Source organism: Hippoglossus stenolepis, chromosome 23, assembly GCF_022539355.2.
Source record: "Hippoglossus stenolepis isolate QCI-W04-F060 chromosome 23, HSTE1.2, whole genome shotgun sequence".
In the NCBI taxonomy this organism is placed as follows: Eukaryota; Metazoa; Chordata; class Actinopteri; order Pleuronectiformes; family Pleuronectidae; genus Hippoglossus; species Hippoglossus stenolepis.
The window spans coordinates 1,159,877-1,186,876 of record NC_061505.1 but is presented as its reverse complement, the minus strand read 5'-3'; the positions used below and the strand labels follow the sequence as shown (position 1 = coordinate 1,186,876).

The window sequence follows — 27,000 nt, the reverse complement described above, 5'->3', positions numbered from 1 at the left end:
TTGTGGCTTTAGTTCAAGAAGAAGCAGTTTCACCTGTTCATGCTCATTTGACACAGATGAATACAAACAGGTGAGTTCACACAGGAGCAGTTCAGAAGTGCTGAGGTTAAAAACACCTGAAACTCCCATAGAGAACGATCGCTGCACTTTGCGTCAAGTTTCTTACGCACTGTCGCTGATAACTCGGTCAAATACGAAGACTCAAACATCATGCGCACATTTTTGGATTCGCTGGGACTTGCACTCACCGAAGACATCTTCACATCCGAGGTCCATTGTGAGAAACGTCCACAAATCCGCTTTGAAATCACAGAAAGATGGCGCCCCTCGCTTCTCAGGAACCTGCCCGGGAATCATCGCGTTTCTTCGTTTTCTTCAGAATTAAAAGAATCCGGTACGAGCCGTCTGTGAGTCCAATAGCAGAATGCAAACAGGAAGTACTCATAGCTAATTCGGGACACTTTAAATGGTGCTAACGAGGAAAGCTAAGCTAAAAACACAAGAGGTTCAACTTGTGTCCCACACTGGACCCACGCAAAGATGGTTTACTTCCGGTTTGGAGCTCCCAAAGCATTGTGGGATCTGTAGTTCCGAAGTCAAGTACCTCGTTAGCCCCAAACTTAGACAAAACGATAATAACAGGACTGAAGAAGTTTATCATCGCACATTTTTTAACATTGATAAGGAGAGATTTATTTTGTACAGAAATATTAAGAGCATGAAAACCTGTGGAAAGATGTTTTCTGTCATTTTAGGTAGTTCTCTCCATATTTAAGTATTTAAAGTTTGGTTTTAATTTGTTATTTGACGCTATAAATAAATCAACAATCAAGATTAATCTCTTTTAAAAGATTCTACTTGTGAATGTGCAGAATCTGAAGAGCTTCTTCTGGTTTCCAGTTTGACCAACTGAGACGCAACACGTTGACAGAAATGCATCGGGAAGCTTTTTGGATTCATCTGTATTTAGCTGTTAATAGAGTTGAGCCAAAATGTCTTCCGGGGGCCTAAAGCATGTTTATGTTGTGTGTGAAGAAACGTCCGAGTCGTGTGATAAAAGAAACGTGTCGGACTGTGAATGAAGACTTGGTCAGAATCCGCTGTCGACAAGATGGCAGCGCTCGTATACGAGATGGTTTGGTTTCATTTCTGGAAAGTGGGAGGAAGTGGAGACACGTCCACTGCACCTGAACCTTTTTATAAACTTTTTATTTTATCGTTATACAGTACAATGAGGTGAACACATCCACGTGGGTTCTTCCCAAATCTCATATACGGTCCAACTTGGAAAACACATTAATTTGACTCTCACCTGCAGCTGAAGTGACAAACAGAAACAAACATGGAGTAGCACTGCATCACACAAGTGAAGGTCGACTGAGGTCGCAACACCTCGACAACACAGACGAATAGTTTCTGAGCAAAGAGATTTGTGTCCGAGCGTTTTCACAGTCTCGTGTTAAAGTATCTGTTCACACGCGGATGTTATCTGACGAGCAGAAGGTGAAGATGAGACACAACAGATGTTTAGTCCTTGTTGTGACACACTGTCATCTGCTGGTGAGGAAGCAGCGGTGCAGCAGCTGGATCGAGGATAATAACAAATCAAAATGAAGCCTGGGCTTTTCTACCACATCTGGTTATTTGTCTTAAATTCTAAACTTTGCACCTCAGGATATTTCTTACCGATTCATTTCAAATGTCAGCCACTTTTTAGTGGCCATTTGTTCAAATTTGGCAACAACTCAACACGTTAATCTAAAAATCAATAACTGCCGAAGGCTCTCTGTTGTTTTTATACTGAAACAGCTCGCGGCCCCGAGTTCGAACGTGCAACACATTTACATTTACCCTCAAACGAACGAGCATCCTGTCTCAACGTGATGTTTTATCCAGTGTCAGAAAAGGTCTGTGAAATTCAAAGAAACATTAAAAATAAAAATGAAGAACTCCAGAAAGAAGCAATGGACACACAGTGAGAATGAGTTTGTGTGTCTGTGCGACAGAGAGGAATACAAATGTACTAATGTCCAGTCAGCAGATATGAGCACGTGACACCGTGTCTGGTGTGGAAACACGATCACAGCGGTTTTGTGCACGTGTGTCTGTTGAGTTTAGAGCTCGTCTCCGTTGGCGCTGTCGCCGTCGTCCTCTCCTTCCTCCTGCTCGCCCTCCTCCTCCTCCTCCTCCTCCTCATCGTCGTCTCTTCCTCTGCTTTTCATCTGCAGAGAAAGAAAAAAATGGACGTCACGTGAGCGGAGTTGATTTCTGTCGTTGTTTTTCACGACGTAAACAAATAAAAATAAAACCTTAACACAATGTATTACAATAAAAATGGACATGTCAGCTCCTAAAAGGGAAGTCAAATCATCTTGATTGCCCCCTGGTGGCTGGCTGCAGTATGGGCCATAAACCTCACCTCCTCCATGTTAGTAGATGGGACATGGACCAAACAAAAAGGTAAAATAGGCTTTAAATAAATGTTTCTCAAAGATGATTTCTGTTATTTCAGGTAGCTCTCATCACACTGATGTATGTTCAATTAGTTATTTGATGATATAAAATGACGGTGGGACTGAAATGTCACTGGAGATAAAAACAGTCAAATTACAAAAGTTTGATGGAAAGATAACATGTTTTCAACAAAAGACTGAAACTATATCAAAACATGTAACAAGTAAAGTGACAATCAAAACATCTGCTTCATCTCCTCACCTCATCTTCGTCATCCAGCAGGTCTCCCTCCTCCTCGGAGTCGTTCATGTCTCTGTCCCGTTTCATCCTGTCGTCCTTCTTGCTGGAGGTGGACGAGTGGAGCGGGGACACTTCGCCGGGCTCTGGTTTGCAGCTCTTCATCTCTGAATGGATAGAGGGACACACAGAGAAACTGATGGGAGCTGATGAGGATCATTTCCCCTCGAATTCCCCCCCGAAACTTACAAGGGCAGGTGGAAAAGGAGGAAATGTTTGGTTGATTGACACCAAAATACAAAAAGCTGGCCCCACTCTACAGGCTCCTAGAAGCCTGATTGACCTGCAGGTTGGATATGATGGGATGAGACAATAAAATTAATGATTACAGCTCAATTTGTGGTATTATCGTTATTCATTTCTATGAATTCTATTAGCTTCAGCTGATTAAACTCAAGTATAAATGGACCAAAATATGTGATACAATATAATTTATGAAATATACAGCTTGCTCTAACTTTCCTCCTTCACTCCCTGAACCTCTGTTCTCTGTAACTCTGCTGAGTGGGTTCCATCTCCTGTGAGAAGAACTGACTGAGAGTCAGCTTCAACTGTCACAACCAGCTCCAGTTGAAGAGTGAAGCTGAACTGAGATCAGTTAAAAACACTCTGAAGTTATTAACAACCAGAGTTTATCTCCAATATTCAGCAGGAAACTTAGAAACATGAAGAATCATGAACAGTTTGGTGGATTTGTTACAGCTGCAGCTCTTCAGGGTCAGGAAGCAGAGGATCATGGGTAATAACCAGGGTTCAGTTGTGTGTTTTCTCACTTCTTCTCCAGGACACGGAGCCCAACAGAGTTTCACACCACGCATGGCAGCAGGGGGCGCTGTTGCTCAGTAAAAGTTGCACATGAACAAAATGTTTTCCTGATTCAACTCATCTCTGCACAGGAGAAAAATCTAGAATCCTTGTTTTGACACTTGTCTTTAAAACAGTTTCATCCGTATCATCTCAGACGTACCAGACTTCTTGCTGTGGTCCTTCTCCATGTGCTCTAAGCTCTCCAGCAGGTAGTCCACTTTGAGTTTGATCTGCGTCAGCTCCCTCTTGATGGTCTGCAGATCGTCTGCCCTCACTGCGGAGACAGGAACAGAAGGAAAGTCACGAGACTCCTGGGTGATGGGACTCAGCGGGACAGTGACAGTGTTGGACTGACTTGTACGTGACGTCCTCTGGCTGGTTTTGGACGAGGACGAGAAGCTGGTTTTGGTTCGTCGGCTTCCTCCTCCACTCAGACTGACCCTGGGACGCTTTGAGGGGATGACGGCGCGGGACAGGGGCGGTGGGGGAGGAGGCACCCGGGACTGGTAGGAGTACATCCTGAGGTAGAACCACAAGTTTAACCGTTTACTTTTACTTTCAAATGAATATTCACTATAAACAATGTTTTACTCAGTTTTCTATTTGCATCTATCGACCTTATGTAAGTGACACATTTGTGGGAACCAAACACTAAATCTGGACGATGAACTTACAACAACAAGCTCATACGTGGTAGAATCATGAAATAATGAAAAATGCCTCACCGGTCGTAGTAATCTCTCTGAAAGTCGTAGTCCAATTCAAAAGATGAGCTGCAGAAGAAGAAGAGATGGAGGAGAAACCTTCACTACATCAAACTGCTCTTAACCTTGACATGAGGCCGCACGTGTCTGAGGCGTGTTCACACCTGTACATGTCTCCCGCAGAACGCTTCACCGTCTTCGATCTGTGCGGCTTCGGCTCGCCTGCCAGGTTGATGTCTGAGGGAGGAAAAGGAGAAGAGTCGAAGCTGTGAGGAGCGAGAGGAACATGTTCCTTTGAGTTAACACGTTCTGTCGCTGCAGGAAAAACCAGGTGAAGTGAAGACTGGAAACTGTGAGAAGAACAGGAACCAGATTCTGGGACCGAAAGACAGATTCACTCCGGTAAACTGTGCAGTTAGATATCGTGAACAATTCTGTTTGCATTGTGTGTAGTGTTGCTTTTCCTTCTTAATATCTCCACGAAGGAAAAATAAAAAAGGGTAAAAATGAGTCGTTGTGGTTTTATGTTCAGCAAAAGACTATTTCTTACTTTACTTACTCTTACTTCCTGGAGTCTTTACAATTTAAATGTTTCCATCTTGGCCCAGAAAGTTCAAACTAGTTATTTTAGAGAAACAATAACAGCAAATAATTTCTCTAGTAAATCCTGCACATCCCCAATATTACCAAACCCCCCCCCCCCTCCTCACCTAGGACCTGTCCCACAATCATGCGTCCGTCCTCGCTGACCACGGCGGTGCGGGCGTTCCTCTCGTTGGAGTACTGGACGAAGGCGTAGCCCTTGTGCACGGAGCAGCCGACGATCTTGCCGTACTTGGAGAAGATGGCCTCCACGTCTTCCTTGGTGACCAGCAGCGTGTTGAGGTTGCCGATGAAGACGCGGGAGTTGAGGGAGCGGGGGTCGGTCTTGTTGGTCACGTTGCTGCTGGCCATCGAGCTGGAGGTGGAGGACGACGAGCAACTGGGCAGAGACAGAGAAGGGGGGAGGCACGGAGGACGGGTGAGGAGACAAAGGGGAGGTAAGGTGGAGGTTTGTGTTCAGGGAGACGAGAAGAGGTGGATGAAAGAGAACTGATGTAGTGATCTGTATTTGCTTGTGTCTCGTTCTGTATGTTAGAGCTTCTTCTGGGCTTTGACACTAACTTGTGTTTTATCTCGTCAACCTGAAAAGTGTTCACCTGGTTTAATAACCTTTTAAACATTATTATAAAATATACATTTTAACGTGTATCCCAGAGAGGAAGTGGGTCACAGCAGATTCCAAGTTGACATCTTCATTTTAAATGATGTAAAGCAAAGAAAAGCAGGAAATCCTCACATTTAAGGAATTTAAGTGTTTAAATTGCACGTTTGGTGTTTTTTATTAAACGATGAATCAATATTTGTGTTGATATTCTATCAATTAATCAACTATTTACCACCGAGCCTCCAAAGGCTCACAGCGAGAACTTTTAGAGGATTACATTTGCATTACCTCAGTATACTCCAGCATTATCTGGCAATAGGTTCCTGTTCCCATCATGCACCACTGTCATCCCACTACAGGTCCTCTGTATCCGTACAGTCGACCTGAGTACAGTAACTGGTTCTGACAGCATCCTGCTGGTCCCTGCACTGCTGCTGCTGGACAGACTGTTTGTCCTAAGAACTCATTTGAAGTTTTCTGTCACTCCTGATTTAACCATGAGCATTGAGCAGCAGCACCAGACCAGCGTACTTCAAGTCCAGCACCAAGTTAAATGAATGAAACTGATTCATACTGTGGGATGGCACAGGGAACAGACGGGCTCCATGGCTCAGGGGGAGCAGGAGAAGAAGAGTATTGTGAGGTAATGTCAAAGTATTCATCAAAACAGTTCTGGCCTTGACCCCTGGGGGGCACTGTAACGCAGGCACTAGTGAGGAGTGACGGTAAATAGAGTAAAAACACATGTACTAAGACAGAACTGCCCTTTGTACTCATCCTTCTATTAACAAAACACTACTGTACTCATTGATGTGCATTGTCCTGGACTTTACAAACTGTGTGTGTGGACTTCCTACAGGGAGGAAGCAGCGTCTACGACATGAGACAGCAGGACACAGTGTGATCATGAAGCTGCCAGCACTCACTCCATCGTCAGGGGTCGGAGGAGGTCGGCCTGCCTGACTCTGCTGGAGAGAAGAAGGTCGTCGAGGGACTATGAGACAGAGTCAGTGACTGTGGAGACGTCTACTACACCTCCAGACGTTAGCTTTGGGGGGGTTGCTTGGATTTCTGATGGAACCCAAGACGGGATTCACAAGGTTTTAAAAAATTGAGTGGCCCATAAAAAAATTAAAAATAAAAACCTGTGGGATAAACGGTGACAAATAAACCAGATGCATTTAGACTTTAGATGATTTACTCATAGATTAAATAACTTCAAAGTTCTCTACAAAGGGTGAAGATAGTAAAAAAGACAGAAGCACCACCAGGATGAAGATTATAATGTTCAGGTTTGTTGCAGGAAATATTTAACAAATTAAGCTACAGGAGCTGTTGACATATTCAGGACTTGACTGAAGAATCTAGAACTTCTGAGTCGTTTGAATCCACATCATAACATTTTTATTCTATTTTATTCTTGTCTTGTATTTCACATATAGTGTCGTCCTCCAGCACTTTGCTACTTTGGTGCTTGAATTTTCTACTTCGTCGTTTGATATTCTGAGATAATCAGTCGAATGTTTGACTTTGTGTGCGACATTTAGAAGAAGAAATGTAAATATTCTTCCATAGTCCAGGAGTCCAATGTCCTTTAGTTTCTTTTATTCAGTGCTGATGAGTCTGCAGAACTAAAGTTGAACATAATGGAATCTCCTTTCACGTCTCTATTGGTTGAGTTTGGATTAGTCTGCTGTGGGATCCTGTTCCTCTGCAGTTTGCCTGTTCAGACTTTCTCCCCTGGTTGCTCGACATCATTTGACGCAGCAGGAAATCAGGCAGCGATTGATGCAAATGATGCAAAACGCAGCAGCAGATTATCGCAGCGAACAGTTACCGGCGTTAAGTGCGTCTGCTTTAACACGAGCACAGGTGCCAGACTGTGGCTGCTGTCGCCATCGTCTCCACGCCGCAGAGTTACGTAACGCTGCGGTCTCACAGGATTATCACAGCATGCGTCGCACACAGGGACGCTCTGTCTCCAGTTCCCCCTCGACCACGTTGGTTGGATAAACCCACGGTGACAGGCGAAACTAGCAGGAAATTTCAAACTACAGTTTTGAATGTCAGAAATATTATTCTCTGCGAGGTCACGATGTATTTTCGGTTTGTGCGCCTCGAGTTTGTCATTGTGTTCAGCGCCATCTTGTTTTTTTGAAACCAGAAATAACCATATCTGGGAGGGGCTGGGGGTGGAGCCTGACTGAGAGTTTGAAGACACTGCACGCCCACCTACACCTGAGACCTGCTCCCATTGGACGCCACTAGCTGTCACATGGTATCCACACCCCCCCCCATACATCCGGTGCTTTATGGTCTGTTTGACTCTAAATGATCATAATTCACTAAATGAACATCAGCTGTTTGAAGAAGACTTGAAACTAGAGACTGAGACAGAAACTCCTTTACGTTATAAATCAAGACTTCTAGAGACACCGACTTGTTTCAGTGGAGTCGCGTTTCAACTTTGGATTCTACGTCAATTTGTTTATATTTGATGGTGAATCCCCCTCATCTGAATACGAACCACTTCAGCCGTTATGAAGCCACATCTCAGCTCTCGCCAAAACCTCGCCGCCGCCGCCAGCTGCTGCTAAACGGTGACCGAGCTGCGGCCTCCTCCTCGCCGGCCTGTCGCTGCTCACAGGGGATTACATGGTTTGCAGCAGGATTTCTGGCCAAAGCTTAATACTCTGCTCTACACGACTTGGCCGGCATGTTTTCTGTTGCTTGGCAAGTTGACAGATTGTCTACAACACCGGGGATGTGTGTGTGGGGGGGGATTGACCATCACAGACTCGCTTAGCAAATGTTTATACGTCTGTGTTGAAACTCAAGTTAGACAGCGTTGGAATTTTTGTATTTTAGAGTCTGAAACTACTAAATTTGTGACATGGCACAAATCTGGAGGGTTTGATTTCCCCGTGTCTTTGACGTTTCATTTTAAAGGAGGTAAACATACTGGGACTTTGCTCCGTGAGGATTGTATTTTATTTCATTGAGCTGAACAGAACAAGGGTTTTCATGACGTCCTCTGAATTTGAGTTCACTGTGAAATTAGCTTCACTCAAGAAAATCTGCCAAATACGATGAATATTTCCCAAAACTAAAATCATAATGAACTTTTCACTTGAATTTGGATTCTTCATAAAGCTGCACTTTTTGTTTAAATGCTATTTGACAAGATGTATAAGCCTTTGACATTAACCTTGCTGACTATGCAGTCGTTGTTTTATTTTGGCAACTTCCTGGAGGTGAAAGATGGACAGACAGAACAATATAAGCTTCACACAGGTGGTTTCTCTTGCAGGACCTTTGTATATTATTGTTATAATGGGTTGTATTATAATGTAAAATCTGCTTGGGACTCTATGTGCTACAGATCTTATATTAAAAGGAATGTTTTCATTGTAGTGTGGAATTCAATGACAGTATATTTACATTATTACATTTTATCGTAGCCCCTTCTCCTGTCCGCTGCCTCATCTGGGCCGTGCAGTGACGGATATAAAGATGTTCACAGTTTTATTTGGGTTTTACAGCAGATCAGTGACGTGAGTGAATGTTTGTGCTTGAACTGTGACAGACGCTGCAGCTGCCGCTCTATGGAAAAAGACTTGTGACCGACTGAGCAGCTCGGCAGTGGGCAGGTGTCCCACATGTGTGCAGCTGTGTGTAGAGGGTTCGGGGTTTTATTTTAAATTAAAAAAAGAAGTTCCATTTAACTGAAAATGGATGTGAAAAAAGCAAGTGGGAAAAAAAAAAAAATTTGATGGCTTTGATAAAAATTCCTCCAGAGTCTCTTTTCCAAATCAAAAATATTCTAGAATAGTGAGTAAGTTAGTAATTGGTGGTTTTCAGAAGCCATGCTGATTTAAGGGATCGTAAGCTGCTTTCAGACCTGACATTTTGCGGAGGGGCTGAAAAATGTCCTGAAGGCCCCCCCCCCGTGGTAAAATGTCCCGAAAACGTGAGAAAACAGCAGGAAAATGTCTGGAAAACTCACAGCGAGCGAGTTGATGACGTTTCTAACACGTGACGGACGTGAAACTGTAAAAACACAAATATCTCAGGCTAGAGGAAGACGCCGACTAAGACGTCAACTTGGGAAGACGAGGAGGTTCCAGAGCTTTCGGTGATAAGGGCCGACGCCGGTGTGGACGAGCTGTAAACAACAACACCGATCTTTCTCGATCTTTCTCTCGCCTGAACGTTCTCCACAAGTTCCTGTTGTTGTTGTGAGTCGGACCCGACAACCTGCTGCTGCTGCTTCACAGGACAAACACCAACTACACAACATGTCCATGTCTGAAAACAGCTTTAACGAGAGAAATGCCTCTTGAAGAAAAAAGGGCTTTTCGTGTGAGCACAGGACTCAATTTGACTCCATCACATGCACTCTCACAAAAATGTTAAAAAATCTGGATCAAATTGGCCTCTGTCAGTATCGCTCCTTCATCTAAGACTGTATGATGAAGTAAAGTGTTATTCAGCTACTGACGTTCTAATCATGAACGGAGGAAATGTCTGGAAGCTCATGTCAGAGGCAACTAGTCCCAAACAGCAGCAGAAAATCAAATCAAATAAAGTCAATTCAAATCAAAACACTACATGCTACTTGCTCTAGGAAATCCAAAAGGGGAGAAATGGGCTAAATCACAAAGGGGTGAGAACAAAAGTGGAATATAGAAAAAAAAATGATGCAAAAGTTGAGGTGGAAAAAAAAAAGAGGTTGAGACCAACTTACGATTTGCCGCTGTTCAAAAAAGTGGCTTCAAAAACTAAACAGGGGGAAACAAAATGGTAAAATTAGAAAGGAAATCCTTTGAAAATGAACCAGACCTGTTACACAAACAAGCAGGGGAGGGTCAATTATGAAAAGTAAAATGAAATAAGTAAAAAAACTAAAAGATTATTCCAGTTGTAATGTTCCTGATGGATTTAACACTGCTTTCGGAGACATGCACTGAGGTCTGGGGATTTCCCTGAAACCTTCCAGAGGATGTGAGGACGCAAAAAATCCAAGTTGTCCAGTTGCTCTGGACATTTTCTAGAACTTTTCTTGCACGGTCCCCCTGGTAAGATGTCCTGAAATGTCAGCGAGCGAGCGGACGTGTCGGTGACGTTTCTAATGTGCAACGGACGCAAAACTTAAAAAAACAACTCACAACTTGGAAGAGATTTTTTTTGTGATAAGAACCAACGCTGGTGAATTAATACATCATGTCCCGCCTCCTGCCCTCCCCTAAATGTCCCGGACATTTCCCATGTCCTGTGAATGTGTCCTGCTGCTTCTTCATGCGTGAAACATAAACATCGGAAAATGTCCAGACCTAATTTCCTTGACATTTTCTGGAGTTAACGTCGACTTATGAAAAGTAAAGATTCTCTCAATTGAGATTTTAAAATGTACTTTAAAAACTGAACCGATGAACTAAAATTGTATTGATTTGCATTTGGCCTAAATGTATATTTATATTTTCAACATTGTAGTGATTAATTTAGTCCTGTAATTAATGGTTTTTGGTCAAACTACAGTTTAACTGATTTTACTTTGAACAGTTCAGTGTCTATAGAACAAACAGAAGAGATTTAAGTTGTTAAATGAGCTCAAACTAATTGTCTTAGACCCCAGCTGAATGAGCAGGAGAACACCAGAGCTTCACCGGCTGCCCCCCCTCTGTCCTCTTGCCCTCTTGGGGGCCAGAGTGAAGGGGTGCCCAGCAGAACAGCGCCCCCTGTAGCCTGGAGGGACTCCTGCTCAAGGACACTGGCAGAGGACGGGGTGGGGAACAGTAGGGGAGGGGAAACAGGGGGATTTATACTTTGATATATGCTGCAGCACGGATGCAGATTGAATTAGGACACGTATACGACTAATCAGACATAAATCTACGACATTAATTAAAGGATCAGTGTGGAGGCCTGGGTGCAGCTCCCTAGCAGCAGCCCTCCCCCACCCCCCCACAGGCCCTCCTCCTGGGGCTAAGCAGCTTCACAAACTGGTACCGAATGAATGAATGGGTTTCCCAAGACAATAAACTTTAATGATTTACAACCAGAAACCAAAATGCACCAAAGCTACACAAAGGTACAACCATCAAAAACACGGTGTCAATGTTCCTCATCACAAAAAGCCACCCACTTCTCCTTTAGGGTGGAGGGACACACATCTCCTGAAGAATTACATCACTCCTCAGAGATCTGCTGCAGAAAATACATCTCATAGAAAAAACAGGAGTCTCGTGAGTCACAGATAATACAAAAAAAAAACCCGTAAAAAAAAACACGTCTCCAGAAAAACGCAGTCCAGAAAAGCCTGGAGGATTCCTCTCATGACAACACCCAGATACACAGAACGCTCCCACACATCAAAGCCCTGGGAAATGGATTTAAATGTCTGATTTGAAAGATAAAAGGCAAAAATCTTCAAAGGCTTACTGAGCACTCAACAAAATGTACGCACTACAGCCAACACAGTCTCAGGGACACCAGGAAAAATACATTAAAAACAAAAAGCAAAAAAAACTCCCACAGGCGATTTGAAAGTCAGGGGAAAAAATAGGAGGGAAAAATCAAATCTCTCGGTTAAAAATACTCACCAGGAGCTTATTATTAAAAATGAGTAAAACGCTGTTTTTACTTGAAACGGCTCCGATCGAGGCTCCGCGGTGTTTCACCTTGAAACCAGCGAACACGAAATGGCGTCGGCCCTGAACGCATCACAACAGTCCCGCCCACTGTCGCAGCCCAGCCTCTGATTGGACGTTCGACACGCCGCCTGGGCGGACATACGCCTCGCTGATTGGCAGACACGCCTGCCAGTTCTACGGTGGCCGAGAGAGTTCAACGCACTGCAAAATAAGAGAACATGAAAATAGAAAAACTAAAATATAATTTAATTAGGCATAATGTAGTGTTTTTACTTTTTTTCTAATCAATATCTGGTATTGAATTATGATGTAAAGAGATATATATAAATAAATGATTATAAATCTACTAATAAATTGTCAATAGGCAATAAAACATAATAAAGATTTTAAAAAATGAATACGTATAAACTAAAATAATAAAATAATGATAAAGATAATAATAGTTATTGTAATAACAAAGAGATGAAGTCATTAAGACAACAGTTTGCTGTATTTACTCCTCTGCACCTTTCTAGTTACTGATTGTTACATATTTCAATGTTAATTTGTTGTCTTTGATTAAAACACACACAGAAACACACATATATCAAAACTGATTTTTATTGCATCTTCACTTTCAAACAAAAACATAATTAAAAACTGATATAGGCACATGATACGTGATGCACCTGTTCACATCCTCACACACCAGTGACTCAGTGACGTCAGCAGGATCAACACTTCGACTTCCGAGAGAACGGACCTGACGAGAAGCAGAACACGGGTTCAGCACGACACGTTCGATAGATAACGATAAAGAGAAAGAAATGTAGATCGAGAGAAGCAGTGTTTATTGAAGCACCTTGGATGTCGGCCACCCTCCTGCGGTGTCGAGGCAGCGTGGCGTCCAGCCTCAACATGGACTCGGGTGTTCGCAGCACCTCCTCCAGCAAACACTGCTCCTCACTTCTCTCACTCTCCTGGGGAGGAAGCAGGTCCTCAGTTAGGATATGAGGCTACATCCACGCTACTCGTGTGACCTCACTTTTAACCATTTCTGTACGTTGTTTGTATATTTGCTGTAACCATCTGCTTCCTGTTTGCAGCAGCAGTCACATGCCCAATGTAAGTGAATGGCCACATGATACGTTTGATGCGTGTTAGCACAGTGTGGACGGGGATTATCACCGAAACGGAGCTAAAACACTCGTGCATGGAGATCGTTTTAGTTTTAAAATGAGAAACCTGTGTGGGCGCTGGTTGACCTCTCCGCCGGCCTACGGGAGTTCTGGGGCTTTGGTTTTCAGCTCCGCTCCTCGGTCGCTCCCGCTCTCTCTGCAGCAGGAGGCCCTGCCGTGTGGACCGGAACTCCAGGGAGAAGTTACTGATGGTTTTACAGAAGTCCTCGGCTTTGGTGTCTCTCACCATAGCTCGGGAGTAGCCCAGGAACAAGAGGAAAGAGTGGAACCTGGAGAACCAGAAAACAGAAAGTTTTACAAATGTATTGTTGACTCATTTGAGGAGGAAGAATCTGTAATAAATAACCTGTTGATGACCCGACGGTGCACAGCTCTGAGGACCTTCAGCTTCTCCTCGCACTCTTTCAAAATCTTCGGCAGCTGTTGACGGAGTGAACCTTCCTGAGCCGAGGTCTCGTCTCCTCCTCTTCCTCCTCCTCTCCTCTTCTCCCCCTTTCCTCCTTTCCTCTTTTCCTCTGCCTTGTCCAGCACCTTCAGCTGCTCCCATGATGCTTTGCACAGGGCCTCCAGCTGAGAAAGGTTGGACTGGACTAGGGAGTAATCGCACTGTAAAGATGAGAAGAACAAGGGGGAGTTTCAACATTTTGAAAAGAGGATTGTTGCCTAGATTCATTTAGAATAAGTTTACATAGTTGATTTTTAGAATCATGGACGAGTTTGGTCCATGTCCCTTCCACTAACGTAGAGGAGGAAGGACTTATGACCTATATTGCGGCAGCCACCAGGGGGACCTCGATATGCTTTGGCTTCACTTTTGGGGAGCTGCCTTGTCATCCATCTTTATTTATAGTCTGTGATCCAAACCAAGCTTAAGTCTGTTAATCGCCCCTCTGGTGGCTGGCGGCAGTATTGGTCATATAGGTTATATTTAAATAATCCTGCAAATTCAAATGCAAGCATAACATAAATACACAGTCAGGACACACACACACACACACACACACACACACACACACACACACACACACACACACACACACACACACACACACGATAACTACGCACCTTTCCAGCTTTGGTAACAGCGCTGGTGTCGGAGTAGAGATCGGAGGATTGTGGGTAGAGCTGCAGCAGCAGCACACAGACATGGTGCAGCAGCGGCTGGCGGGAGTGTGTATCCCTCACCTGGGACAACTTGCCCAGGTAACTCAGCTCAAACCCACGGGCCTTTGTGTGAAAAGAAGAAAAACCCTCACCGACACTGAAAACTGCACCAAGGACGGAGCCTAACGTCACAGTGCACCCACCTTACATCCATTTAGAACGTTTCCGATCGCTAACACCGTTGCCAGAATACATCTGAAGGTCTGGCTTCCTGCCAGCTGCTCCATAGCCAGCTTCAGATGGAAGAGAGGCTCAGCAATTTCCTGCAAAGAGAAGGAAAAATCACATCTTTGGTGACAGGAGGTCATGGAAGTGGTCCCGCCAATACTGGTGTGTTTTATGAGGATGTTTTAATTTGCGTTTGTTTGTCTGTTAGTTATCAGTATTACACAAAATCTACCGGATGGTTTATCACAACACTTGGTGGAACGATGTGATCTGGATCTGGGAGGAACCCTTTCTTTAGGAATGCAAGATAAGTGTTTTTCAACCTTATTCTTGATTTCTCAAAAGAGAATACATGAAACTGGCATATATCTTTCTGAAGTTCTGTAGATTTCATTCCGCCGTCTCTTACCCTCTCTAAGGAGTCGTAGTCCAGAGCGAAGGCCCACAGCTGAAGCCTGGAGCTCAGGTGAGAGATCTCCCCCAAAGTGAGGAGGCAGAGCTCGGCCTGGGCCAGAGGAGCGTGGGGGTTCTGGGCCTTGGCGTCCTTGATCAGAGAGAGCTCCTCCTCCGTCGGGATTAACGCTTGAAGCCGCTGTTTGAGAAAGAAAAGAGATGGACAAAGGATATGTTATCATATCCAGGAAAAAAGTAAACTTCAACTGTTCATTAAATGCTGATGCTGAATCTTCACTGTGGGACACGACCTCTACTGTACCTGGACGTCCTCTCTGTCCAGCACGCTGCTGTCCATGCTGTAGATGGCAGGGGGGAGGAGGCGGGGGGGCGGGAGGCTGCTCAGTGCAATGGTTATGATGTTACTTCGCTTCATCCCCAACACCGACACTGACGGCTGCTTCTGTGTCGAGACGCAGTGAAAGATACAAGACTAGTAAGAGCAACTTTTAGGATTGGCTGCCTACAGAGACAAATTTGTGGGTCTATAAAAGCAAATGGAAAAGTGCTGCCTCCTGTTTTATTCACATTACGCAGCAACCGACAATTTATAAGTGATGATGATCTGATCTGATTATTATTTACTGACTATTTCCCCAAAGTTTTACATGTAAAGAACTAAACTGATGTTGGTTACCTGCCGCCCAGAGGCCAGCTTAAAGCAGGTGCTACTGCCCTTAGACTCAAACAGGTACTCCAGCCGGTTTGTATCCAGATCCACCGGTTCAAGTCCGGCCCAGATGGTCTGAGTCCCAAAGCGGGTCATCCTAGGAAGGGGAGCCAGAGTCTGCATTTCCCTCCAGTGGAGCTTCAAGGTGCGAGATTTGAGGGTCGAACCTTTAAGGGAAGCTGAGGATAAAGCTGGTGCCAGAGGAGGAAGAGGCGGAGGAGGAGGAGGAAGAGGAGGGGGTGCCGGAGGGGCTTGGAGGCATGTTGATGATTCATTAGTTGAATTGGTTCCCTCGTCCTCTGTGCTGTCTTCCTCATCCCAGAGGTCTGAGAAATCCAAGGTGTTGAGGCACAGACGTGCAGCAGGTTTGAGGATGGAAGTCCAGGGCTGGTCAAGATCCCAGATCAGGGGGTTCTCCTTGGTTTGCTCTGCCTCCTTCATTGCTCTGTGACTCAAAGAGAGATTTTGTTGATATTCAGTAGCATTGACTTGACAAAGAAGGTGATGATTTCTCTAAAGAGCTGAAGAAAAGGTGACTCCAACAAGGACACTTCTTCTTTTTTACTGAACAATCTCTTCCAGGTCTGATCAGATGAACGATGCAGCCTCACAAAAGCAAAATGTGAGCAGTGAGCAGCCGCCTCACACCCTCTGAATGTCTGTGGATGCTCACCGCCTCACTCTGCAACCACAGACGCACATAACTCACACGACCAGATCGCAATCTTCCAACCACCTCTGGGTGGGTGTTCTCACTTCGCCGTAACCTGCAATTGTCCCTGAACTCATGAGAGGACGAGCTTTGTTTGATCCAAGAGTTGACCGTTGTCCTGCTCGTGCGCCAGAGACCCGTGACTTCAGTCAGAGACGAGCATTTCACATGAGCTATGACGGGCTGTGTTTAGTCTCGCATCCAAATCTGATGGAGGACGAAAAAAATCTGAGGAACGCTTTTCTGCAGAACTTCCAGAACGTCCAAATGCTGCTTCTCCAGCCGTCTCTTCTCTTCCCCGTCTCTCTGTAAGTGAGAGATTCAGAAGCACAGAGGGCGAGAGGTGCATTGGTCCGTTGGTGCATCAGTCTTGGTTTATTTGAGTTGCACCCTTTCCCTTAATTTCCTTATCGGGGCTGCATCTCCTGTTTGTAGTGCTTCATGTGTATAAACAAACCTCTATCAGCCTCTGGTGATCTGTGGCTTCCCTCCTCTTCTGCGTCTGCTTCTCCCCCGTGAGCACATACAAGAGCACGACTAAAATCTGCCCTGCATCCCCTTCTGTACTTTCAACTGTATTTCTATAAATAGGCAGCAAATATGTTTTTATATACAGTCTATGGCACATTGACTTTACATAAGAAAGATGGACGACATAACTGTTCCTCAAAAGTGAAGCCAAAGTGTTTCCATGGCCCTTGTGTGGCTGGCGGCAGCACAGGTTATAAATCCTGCCTCCTCCATGTTAGTGGATGGAGGGAGTTCCTATCACACTGCATGTGTGGTCAAGTTTTCATGTTTCTGATCAGTTTGGTTTTTATTTGATGCTATAAAAACAGGTTGAGACGTCATGATTGACAGCTGAGACCGGCTCCTGATTGGCCGAGCGCGTGTATCGACAGGACCTTGCTACCAGGGCTCCATCTCCGCTCCCTTCAACCGACTGTGTGAGGCCGGCGCTCGTAGCGCGGCTATTTGTAGACATTCTTATGTGGTTTATGCTCATGTTGTTTCTGTGTGAATCTTTTGCAGAAATCTCAGAGAGATTATGGAGAGCGGCGCCAAACAACATCTCAAAAAGGAAGAAAGATTCTGTGATTAAACATGAGGCTGCAGAACAACTGCAGCTTAACTGGGTGAATAACGGGAGAAACTATATTTTCATTTGCATGGTCCACATGCAGCCATAATGAGGATCCCTCCCTCGGCCATTAGCCCCCCCCCTAATTACACTTTATCTCATCCAGTGCTCCTGCAGGCGGCAGCGGGGCTCAGGGGACGTCTAGGCCGAAATGAGCTCCAACTGGAAAACTCCTTGACATTTATGTATCAACAGAGTTTTCATGTCTGCAGCAAAAAGGATTTAAAGGCTTTTTTTTCTGTATATTTTGTCAAACCTTCCATTTCTTTGACCACATGATAAAACTGTAAGTTGCCATGTAAAGCTTTGGTGTCGTGTTTTTAACAAATAAAAAACAATGCGTGTTTAAATTATAGATTCGAAGATGGACGACATGGCAGCTCTCCACAAAAAGATGCCAAATCATGTGTATCACCCCCTGGTGGCTGGCTCCAGTATAGGACACAAAACGAGTGTAGACGCATCTGTATTTACAGTCTGTGCTCCTAATACATGATGTGTCATAGTAACTGAAACAGATGGTGGAACTTTGCGGTCCATGTATGGTTTTATTATTTGCACGTGATTTTGTGTGTCTGTGTTTACGTGCTTATGTAAGTTTGAATAGTTTCTTCTCATGTTTGTTGCGACTGCAGATGACACTTGGCCGGCATGGCTGGATGATGGACCCAAGAGTTCATGCTAATCAATGTGCATCGTCTCGTCATGAACAAAATAAACAGAGCATGTGTTTTTCTGTGTGTGTGTGTGTGAGATGTATTTGTCTCTGTTCGTCTGTCTCTGTCTGTCCTGAGCATTAACTCTCTCTGAGCGTTGACAGCACAAGATAAAGATCAGGGAAAACATTACATGTAATCGCTCCCACTTTGAGAATGTCGAGGGTCTGAAGTCGTCTGGCTCAGAAACCAGAGAGAACAGTTTCTCATGTAACGGCCATTTTGAACCAAGACTCTTATATAAACAAATATACATTTCGCACTGGACACAGGTCTTTTGTGAGATTGAGGCTCTGTCCTTGTACATTTGAATACAAATGTATTATGATGCAGTACTTGTGCCTGAGAGATAATAAAAATTTGATTCCATTCACAGCTTCATTTTTCTACAGGCCAGTAAACGTCTCATTTCCTGAAAGACAATCGCATTCCGGTGTCCCACACTGCGACGCACCACACACTCACTGCAACAATGCCGTGGCAGCCATGAGTGTGATTGTCTGAACTCGGGATGCCTCCTTTGGACCTGAGGATTGGTGGGTTCACAAAACCACGTATCCAGACAGAATCCAGCCAGAGGTTGGAATAAGAGGAGGAATTCAGATTCAATCAGGGAGATTGTGTCTTTCTCAAAGTTTGCAGAGCTCCTGAAAGCTCCAAGTTAAAAGTTAAAACTAATTCAGGCACAAAAGTCTGAACTTAGAATGGTTCAATGATCGTGTCCTGATTCATAACTTAACCTTGAGTCCCTGTTCATCCGGATTATTTTAGTTTTCAATGACTTTGTGTGTGTTTTTAAATTAGAGACTATATTTTATTTCCCAATCTTTCTAATCTTACTGATCTTTTATTATATACATACATACATATACTGTATTTTGAAAGTCGTGAGCGGAAGTCCCACCCCCACATTGGCGCGCTCCCGTGTTGTTTTGGGAACACTCCCCCGTGCACGCGCCTCCCTCTCCCGCTGTCACTCATCCCTCGTGCTGACGTCACACCGAGGATCCGCCACAATGTCAAACACTCACGAGCAGCGCGAGCTCATGGCCTCCACGCGCCACCATGTCCCGGACTCCCGCCGCCGCCGCCGCGTGCAGCTGCTCGCCTCCGGTCTCCGTTAACGGCTCAGCTCCGTGATACCGGACAGGGATGGTGTGCGAGGTAAGATGTCTCACTCTGCTGCTTTTTCCTCTCTTTCTCTCCCCCCGTCGCTTTAATAATAATTCAGCCTGATTTTTGGTTTATTTTTCACGTGTATTGATATCAAAGGATTTCACGTTATTTAAAATCAGAATAAAAACCGCGTCTTCTCCCGCCTCGTCTTCACGTGAAAAGTTGTGCGGCTCCATCACTGCTGTTACGTAACGTGAGCTGCGCAGATGTTCCAGAGGTGCAGTGATGACGCGTCCGTTCAGCGTCACGTTCCAACAGCTGCACGATTCTCCATCAGGAGGAAAACATGACATCACTGGTTCGAGATTCAAACCCAATATATCAAAGTACTGTCTGTAAGGTTAGATGTATATTCAGTGATATATATATATATATATATACTATGGGACGTACTGTACGTTGCAACAAACACTGACAGGTATTTCCTTAAGTCCACAGGTATTTTATTTCTAACCTGCCAGCACATTACACCTTATTGTATAATAAGTTATGTTCTGTATCTCTATCTATTGTATTTACAGTATTCTGACATATGTCCTGCTACAGAACAGCTGACAGTCAGCGTTTCCAGTAATCCCTCAGTTACTCAACCATGTGTCTTGTGTGTGTGTCCCAACAGGTGAATGTGAGTGTGTGAGCCAGGTCAGAGGTCATGCTGCAGAGGGAATCCGACCCCCACGGCCTCTTCTCCTCCGGAGAGACGTTTGACAATGACTGTGAGGTGAGATCTTTGTAATGACAACCTCAGTCAAGGAGGCTCTTCTCCCCGATACTCATCACTGACTTTGTTGATATAGATATTCCAACGATTGACATTCTTCTGAATAAGACATTGTTTCTATCACGGTGTTGAGTTGCTGATAGAATAACACGTTCATATTCACGTCATTACGTCCGCACAACGTTTTCTTTCTAATTTTACTAAAAGCTCCTTTTTATTTGTCCCTCCTCTTTACGACCATGTGCTGCCAAACAGCTGCTAACTGCCGTGTGATGAAGATATTTAACAACTGATTCCCTTCAGATCCGTTCTACCTTCACTCGTGTACATGAGACAGTTTGTGTTGCTGTCGAACGACAAGAGGGACGAGAAGCTTCCCCTGCACAGCGTCCACTCACAGATCACAGTTGTGTAACGCTCTCGCTCTGTCTTTGTCTCAGATGGGGGCGAGTTGTGTAGATGTAGTGTGTCTGTGCGAGGCTGGTCCCTGTACACTGTACTCAGAAGCACACACGCCCACGCCGGTGAGTGCTTCCCACTTAAGTGTCTAAGGCCATCACTCCGCCCGCTCACATCACAAAGTGTTTCTTCATCTGTATCTGTGCTTTAAACACACGACCATCCTCCGTCTCGCTCTCTGTTTTCTACTTCACACAAAGGACCAAATGTTCACGTGGTCTTTTCCTTCTTGCTTCCTCTGCTCAGGACACGCTGCTGTGTGAACACTGTGGGAAAAACAGGGTGATGATAACCAGGTACTCTGAGGGCTACGGCACAGAGGTAAAGTGGGAGTGTGTGTGTGTGTGTGTGTGTGTGTGTGTGTGTGTGTGTGTCTCAAAAAGCCCATTAGTGAATACAGTCCACCTACTTCTGATACTTAAGAGTCTCGCCTGCATGTGTCTGCAGCTCCTTATAAAAGCTTCTGACATGTTTTGTTGTTGCCTTTACTTCAAAGTCTAACCCTGGATATTACCCATGATCCTCTGCTTCCTGACCCTGAAGAGCTGCTGCTGTAACAAATCCACCAAACTCTGTTCAGGATTCTTCATGTTTTAACAGTTTTCTGCTGAATATTGGAGATAAACTCTGGTTTTTAATAACTTCAGAGTGTTTTTAACTGATCTCAGTTCAGCTTCACTCTTCAGCTGGAGCTGGTTGTGACAGTTGAAGCTGTGACTCACAGGAGATGGAACCCACTCACCAGAGTTACAGAGAGCCAAACGCCATAGAAGTTTTACAAAATAAAATAAAGTAGTTATTGAAATATGGATCTAGTTCTTTCAATGTGTCCTGCAGTGATGGCAGCAGGTTGAGGTTTCACGTTTCGGTTGTTCTGTACCACGATCTGAGGTCACGGATGTTTTCTATCGCAGTTTCCGTCTCAACATCAGAATTCTTCGAGCCCCCGTGGAAAAGAAACAACTGTACGAGTCCCTGAGCTCGTTAGTCAAGTGCAGAGGCGTCAGCTGACTCATGCAAAATAATAATGGTGGTAATAAAAAATGACGCACGACAACAGTCACGCAGACCAACAGCATCATCGAGTGTTGCTTTTGGCCGGAGGTGATTCACTGTTTGGTTTTTCATCCAAAACCTTCAAAATAAAAGTGTGAGTGAGTAGAGGTTGTGGCTCAGCAAGCAGGACAATAATTGTCGTATCTGACACGATGTAGCAGCTTCGATTGTTTTCTATATTATATTTGTCTTTATACACATTTTTGTATTTGATTATATATATATATATATATATCGTGTATTGCAGGAAGAGTGTTTGCTGTCGGACCCTCAGGGGGAGAGTGATGCTGATGCTGATATAGAGGATACAGACTGCAGGTTTGTGATGTGCACAAACACACAAACACAATTATTAACACGTGTGTAATCGTCTAACCTTGTGCCTTTTAACTCGATTGGCTCAGACTTCAGGAGCCGGGCTCCCTCCAGCGAATCAGCTCACGGAGGCGTAAGCGTCCCCGAGTCGCGCGGCAAGACACCACGGAGAGCGAGGACGATGGTGGGAGGAGTCACAGATCCCATCGCTGGACCCTCCGGCTCAGTCCGGACAGAGCCCAGAGCCGGACCATCCTGGAGGTGAAAACAGAAAGCACAGCACACAGCACGTTTTCATCACAACACAGATAAGAAGATGAATCCTGCTAATTTAAATCCACTGAACTCACTTGGTTAACTAAAGTTCTGGTGTTAGAACCATAAAAGAAACTGACATATCAAAGTGAAATATGTAATAACACAACAATTAAGTATTTCAAGGCATAAAGGTAGTAACTACAGGGAGAAGGTTGAGTATTATTTGTTTGGATTCTGTTTAGTTTTTATTTAAATTGTGTATATAGCGATATTCAGCCTGTAAATGTGTTTTTTTCTGTGTAGTTTTTCTATTGTTATTAATTCTGCCTTTAAACAACAGCTGTATTCAAACGCCTGCATCTAGTCCGTCCTCTCGTCCCTGTCTTTCAGGAGAGCATATCACAGGTGAGGCCGCTGATCATCTGCCGGCCCAACGTGGAGATGCAGAGGAGCCGGGTGGATCTGCCCCGAGGCTCCAAACCGACGTCCCTGTGGCCGTCGTCCCTCTCTCTCCCCGTCCTCCTCCTCCTCTCTCTGCCCCTCTCCCTCTCCCTCCTCATTGTTATCGTCTCCTTCCTCCTCCCCTGGGCCAGGGCCTGACCCCATCATCTCTGCTGCATCATTCCAAACATGTGAAAAACTTCCAACAAATTTGAAAATGTCATAGACAGATGTAGTGTGCTGTGAAAAGGTTAGCAGACCAACTATGGGCTTTCACACCTCCTGTTTGGTTCAGACCTTCTGAGCTCTCAGTTCAGTCCAAACCAACATAACAGGTGTGAAAGGTTCCTCGGACCATGGTCTGGACCAAAGGACTCTTGGACCAATAGCAGGACGTTGCTCAGGAACACTTGAAAGGCTGTTTCTCTCTAAACAGGTTTAAACATATAAGTAGACAGAACATCTAAATACGCAAAATATTAAGTTCTCAAAAAAAGAACACAACTTGGTATGCAGTCAAAAGGCAGAGGGTAGATGGGATGTGAGCAGAAAACTGGATTACCATGAGAATGATATTACAGTGGCAATGAACTTAACTAAATTAGTTCATTAATTGTCTCCATTCAAACAACAAGACTTTAATCTGCCGAAGTGATAACGCCTGTCTAAGAACCAATCAGAGGCCAGTTTGGGTAGAAGCAGCTCACGACGTACGTATGTCAGACACAATTCTTCAATCCGCTCCCTAAGTTACAACATGAAACCAGAAGTAACCAGATCACATGAGGCAGAGACGTGAAGCTTGGGTCGGACCCTGGTCCAGACTCGTGTGGCCATGAAGATGTCAAGATAATTACGTTTTTATTTCTTCTTTCCCTCACATGTTGAAATGATTTTAAGCATCTTGTTTGTTTGTGTTTTTGGGGGTTGACCTTTGGGTTTTAAGATACGTGACAGTGCCACACTGCACCTAAAGCTCCTGAACGTGCTCACAATGAAAACAACATGAACTCAGCGTTTGCTTCTGCCTCAGAACATCTCACCTCGCTTCCTCACCCCCTCGTTTGTAAAAATAGAGCTCTCATCTCAACGAGCCACAGGAGCAGTACGGTGTTTGGAGGGGTGTAAAGGTTTCATGGCTGAAGAAATAGAGCAGGCTCCATATGAAAACATCTCAACACGACGACCCTGCCGAACTATGCAAACACTCCTCCTGCTGCAGTGAAACGTCTCCTGTGTCCACTTTTCTCTCTGATGAATATATTTCACCAATGCAGGGACTAAAATAAGAGCACGATCATATTTAAAAAGCAATAGCGGGGGGGATCAGGTGTGTGATCTACTGTGCATCTGCTCTTTGGGGATAACGTGTTGTTTGACCTGTGAAGAGGTGGATCCCTCTTCTTCTTCTTCTTCTTCTTCTTCTTCTTCTTCTTCTTCTTCCTCCTCTTCCTCCCTCTGGCTGCACTTGTATATTTTTAGAGAAATGAGCTGACCTCAAAATAAAACGAGCTTTAGTGGAACTTTACTATGTTAAAGTAATTTAAACACTTTTCACAGTCTTACAGTCAAAACATTGCTATCGTGTTTAATAGTATTTATGTTTATGTGTCTGTTCATGAGTGATTATTTAAGAAAGAAAGTGAGCTTGACAATCAGTCGTGCTTCTTGCTGTAAAAAGCCATTTTGCTGTGGCTTCTCTGTTCTGTACATTGAACATTAAGTTGTTTTTGAATGACTTTGAATCAATTTGTTTTTCACTCCCTTGGAGAACGGTCTGTTTGTGAATTTACATCAGGTTGTATAAGCTCATTTCATTCATGTTGAGGACCTTGTTTCGTTCCAGTCTGTTGTAACGCCCGGACTTTATTTGTGTATAATGTATCTCCACCTCTGTTTTCATTGGGGCAATAGAAGTTCAATAAAACTAGATTGTATTTTGACAAAAAAAAGAAAAACTTGTGTTTTTTCCACTATACCATAGAACCTTAAAAGAATAAGCATCTTTTTTTGGGGGCTCCCTCAAAGTGAAGCCAAAAAGTATTGATCGCCCCCTGGTGGTTGGTCGCAGTACAGGTCATACCTATAGTATTGTGTATTCTGCCACGAGACTATATACAGCGATGGAGGACACAGAGGAGAGAGCCACGGTCCCATTGGTACACAATCAATCTTCAGTTAGTCTGAACTGTCAATCATCACATTTCACCATTTCTATAGCATCACATCTTCTCCCACAGTATCTGTACCAAGCAGAAACAATCAGCAAGGACCACCCTGACATATTGTGGCATTTGAAGTTGATCCTGTGACTTTACACAACCAGTAGAGCAGCATTAGCTTTCACTTGGTGTCACATCTCTGGCCAATGAATCCAATACTTACTCCCCTTCTTCCTCAGCTGTGGGTCTCTCCCACCTCCTGTGAGAACTGTGTGGCTCCTAAGCTGCTAAATAACTTTGTCCGGTGTATTTTTTTGGCGAGCTGATAGAAAAAGGTGGATTGTCCCAAAACAGCTCTGATGCGATACACAAGCTCGACCAATGGCAAGTCGGACTCAGACGCCAGTCATGATGTTTTCCCCTTAGCTGAAACCTGACCACAGACACCAGTCTGATAAAAACTACCCACAATGACAAAAAAAAAGGTATTTGAAGTTTTGACTTCTTTGTTTTGTCCATGTCCCATCTGTGAACATGCAGGAGGCGGGGTTTATGACCTACACTGCACACAAGGGGGCAATAAATATGCCGTGGCTTCACTTTTGGGAAGCTGTCATGTCGTCCATCTTTATTTACAGTCTATGATAACAGCAAATTGTGGTTTTGTGACTTTTTATATATATAACATGAAATTTAGTGATGTTTCTTACCTTCAGTTATCTGCCTTCCCAAAATGTTCCTTTAATTTTGTAACAAAAGGTTCAATCAGCTGTTCAGTTGTAGTGTGTGTGTGTGTGTGTGTGTGTGTGTGTGTGTGTGTGTGTGTGTGTGTGTGTGTGTGTGGCTGAAAGTCCTTGTGTCCTCAGGTAGGAGTGTGTTGCCCACCAGTTTCATTCCCAACACACCCACTCACACTATTTCTGCTTCAAAGCATCTCAGTGGAAAGATTCAGTAGAAGTTCAGAGCATCACTGTAAATAAAGATGGCCGACATGACAGCTCCCTAAAAGGGATTTCAATGCGGCTCCATCTCCCCCTGGTGGCTGACTGCAGTATAAAGGTCATAAACCTCACTTCCTCCGTGTTGTTGGATGGGACCAATCTAAAAAGTTGACTGAACACATTAAAATAACGTATGGCTGTTATCCCCGGCTCGAGGCAGCACGGGACACACAGGACACAGAGAGACATTTTAAATATTCATTGGTGATCGGGTCGTCTTTCATTTGTCCATTTCTCGTGGTGACATTGAACATCTATTTTTCTTTACATGAGTGGTCATGATGCCATATGTGCACGTCCCTCCCCCTGACCATGACCTGGTAGGCATGCAGCCATAAGGGATCACGCTAACATCACGTGACTCTGCTATTTCTTTTTGCTGTTATCTGAAACGGTCTTACAGCCCAGATTTATAGAGTCTGATGGGCTGTAGAGAGCTGTGCTAGATAGTGGATGTCCTTCACTGCAGAAAGAATATCATGTGCTTTAGGCCCCTTAAAACTCCTTCTCCTTCTTAAACTCCACTTGTTACCTGCACGTCATCATGTGAAGTATTCCTTCTTCGACTCGCAGCCTGGTTAGTGCATCCTCAGGGTCCTGGAGCCAGCGTCCCTTCATCCAGTCGTCCCCTTGAATGTGCAGGAAAGCAAGAGACCCAGAGCAGCTACTGTCACCAGGCTGAGAACCATTGGAAAAATTAGACAATATACAGATAGACCATTTCAATATCTCCTCATGCACAGTTTACATCTTTGTAGATGTGCCACTGTACTTTACTCACGTACATTTCTCTACAAACAATATATCTGTAGTGAAAGGTGTATATTATTCTCTAGTCTCCCTCATTCTGCTGCCGTAACAAGTTAAATGACGCACATCTCATCTTATCTTGAACTGGGCCTTGTCTCACTACGTTAAAACTTTGAGAGTCCAGGAGGCGGCTGGTGTGAGCAATAGAAAATAACAGAAAACGTTTACCCTGAATGTTCGACCGTTTTGTTACAGTTTGAGATGCTGCAGGGATTCATGTGGACCTTGGAGATGTATATGAATGTATTAATAGCAAAAGCAAACCAATCCAGCTGCT

General features: G+C 44.3%; 3 protein-coding genes across 11 annotated transcripts; 1 reads left to right on the top strand and 2 right to left on the bottom strand.

Moving 5' to 3' along the window:
* Window positions 1-1,190: 1,190 nt before the first annotated feature.
* Window positions 1,191-12,225, bottom strand: hnrnpc (heterogeneous nuclear ribonucleoprotein C). Of its 8 annotated transcripts, XM_035149218.2 has the most exons (10): window positions 12,072-12,223; window positions 10,217-10,250; window positions 6,396-6,614; window positions 4,973-5,244; window positions 4,427-4,499; window positions 4,284-4,331; window positions 3,914-4,077; window positions 3,719-3,832; window positions 2,716-2,858; window positions 1,191-2,222 (listed from the first exon to the last, which is right to left on the bottom strand). In XM_035149218.2, exons 3-10 carry the CDS (start codon window positions 6,398-6,400, stop codon window positions 2,115-2,117), a joined length of 927 nt encoding a protein of 308 aa, XP_035005109.1. In that variant the 5' UTR covers window positions 6,401-6,614; window positions 10,217-10,250; window positions 12,072-12,223; the 3' UTR covers window positions 1,191-2,114. The 8 variants fall into 8 exon arrangements, with proteins under 8 accessions (XP_035005109.1, XP_035005107.1, XP_047194825.1 ...); XM_035149216.2 differs by having other exon boundaries at window positions 3,719-4,077; window positions 12,072-12,225; XM_047338869.1 differs by having other exon boundaries at window positions 3,719-4,077; window positions 6,396-6,540; window positions 12,072-12,225.
* A 479-nt stretch (window positions 12,226-12,704) lies between these two features.
* On the bottom strand, window positions 12,705-17,504 carry si:ch211-63p21.2 (FH1/FH2 domain-containing protein 1). The gene is made up of 9 exons (XM_035149215.2): window positions 15,723-17,504; window positions 15,348-15,488; window positions 15,042-15,224; window positions 14,608-14,727; window positions 14,366-14,527; window positions 13,647-13,906; window positions 13,347-13,569; window positions 12,964-13,081; window positions 12,705-12,864 (listed from the first exon to the last, which is right to left on the bottom strand). Exons 1-9 carry the CDS (start codon window positions 16,194-16,196, stop codon window positions 12,836-12,838), a joined length of 1,710 nt encoding a protein of 569 aa, XP_035005106.2. The 5' UTR covers window positions 16,197-17,504; the 3' UTR covers window positions 12,705-12,835.
* Window positions 17,505-19,307: 1,803 nt separating this feature from the next.
* si:ch211-63p21.1 lies at window positions 19,308-24,708 on the top strand. Of its 2 annotated transcripts, XM_035149229.2 has the most exons (7): window positions 19,309-19,488; window positions 20,120-20,221; window positions 20,662-20,745; window positions 20,927-21,001; window positions 21,984-22,054; window positions 22,141-22,312; window positions 22,700-24,708. In XM_035149229.2, exons 2-7 carry the CDS (start codon window positions 20,153-20,155, stop codon window positions 22,907-22,909), a joined length of 681 nt encoding a protein of 226 aa, XP_035005120.1. In that variant the 5' UTR covers window positions 19,309-19,488; window positions 20,120-20,152; the 3' UTR covers window positions 22,910-24,708. The 2 variants fall into 2 exon arrangements, with proteins under 2 accessions (XP_035005121.1, XP_035005120.1); XM_035149230.2 differs by lacking the exon at window positions 20,662-20,745 and having other exon boundaries at window positions 19,308-19,488.
* The last annotated feature ends 2,292 nt before the right edge of the window (window positions 24,709-27,000 follow it).

Coding starts and splice junctions, on each gene's coding strand:
- hnrnpc (XM_035149216.2), bottom strand. Junction 4,332..4,426: donor TCTGCGGGAGACATGTACAG/GTGTGAACACGC, acceptor CTTCTTCTGCAG/CTCATCTTTTGAATTGGACT. Junction 2,859..3,718: donor GGACCACAGCAAGAAGTCTG/GTACGTCTGAGA, acceptor CTATCCATTCAG/AGATGAAGAGCTGCAAACCA.
- si:ch211-63p21.2 (XM_035149215.2), bottom strand. CDS start 16,196: ATGAAGGAGGCAGAGCAAACCAAGGAGAACCCCCTGATCTGGGATCTT. Junction 15,489..15,722: donor AGCTGGCCTCTGGGCGGCAG/GTAACCAACATC, acceptor GTCTCGACACAG/AAGCAGCCGTCAGTGTCGGT. Junction 13,907..14,365: donor CTGTTACCAAAGCTGGAAAG/GTGCGTAGTTAT, acceptor TCATCTTTACAG/TGCGATTACTCCCTAGTCCA.
- si:ch211-63p21.1 (XM_035149229.2), top strand. CDS start 20,153: ATGCTGCAGAGGGAATCCGACCCCCACGGCCTCTTCTCCTCCGGAGAG. Junction 20,746..20,926: donor AAGCACACACGCCCACGCCG/GTGAGTGCTTCC, acceptor TCCTCTGCTCAG/GACACGCTGCTGTGTGAACA. Junction 21,002..21,983: donor CTGAGGGCTACGGCACAGAG/GTAAAGTGGGAG, acceptor CGTGTATTGCAG/GAAGAGTGTTTGCTGTCGGA.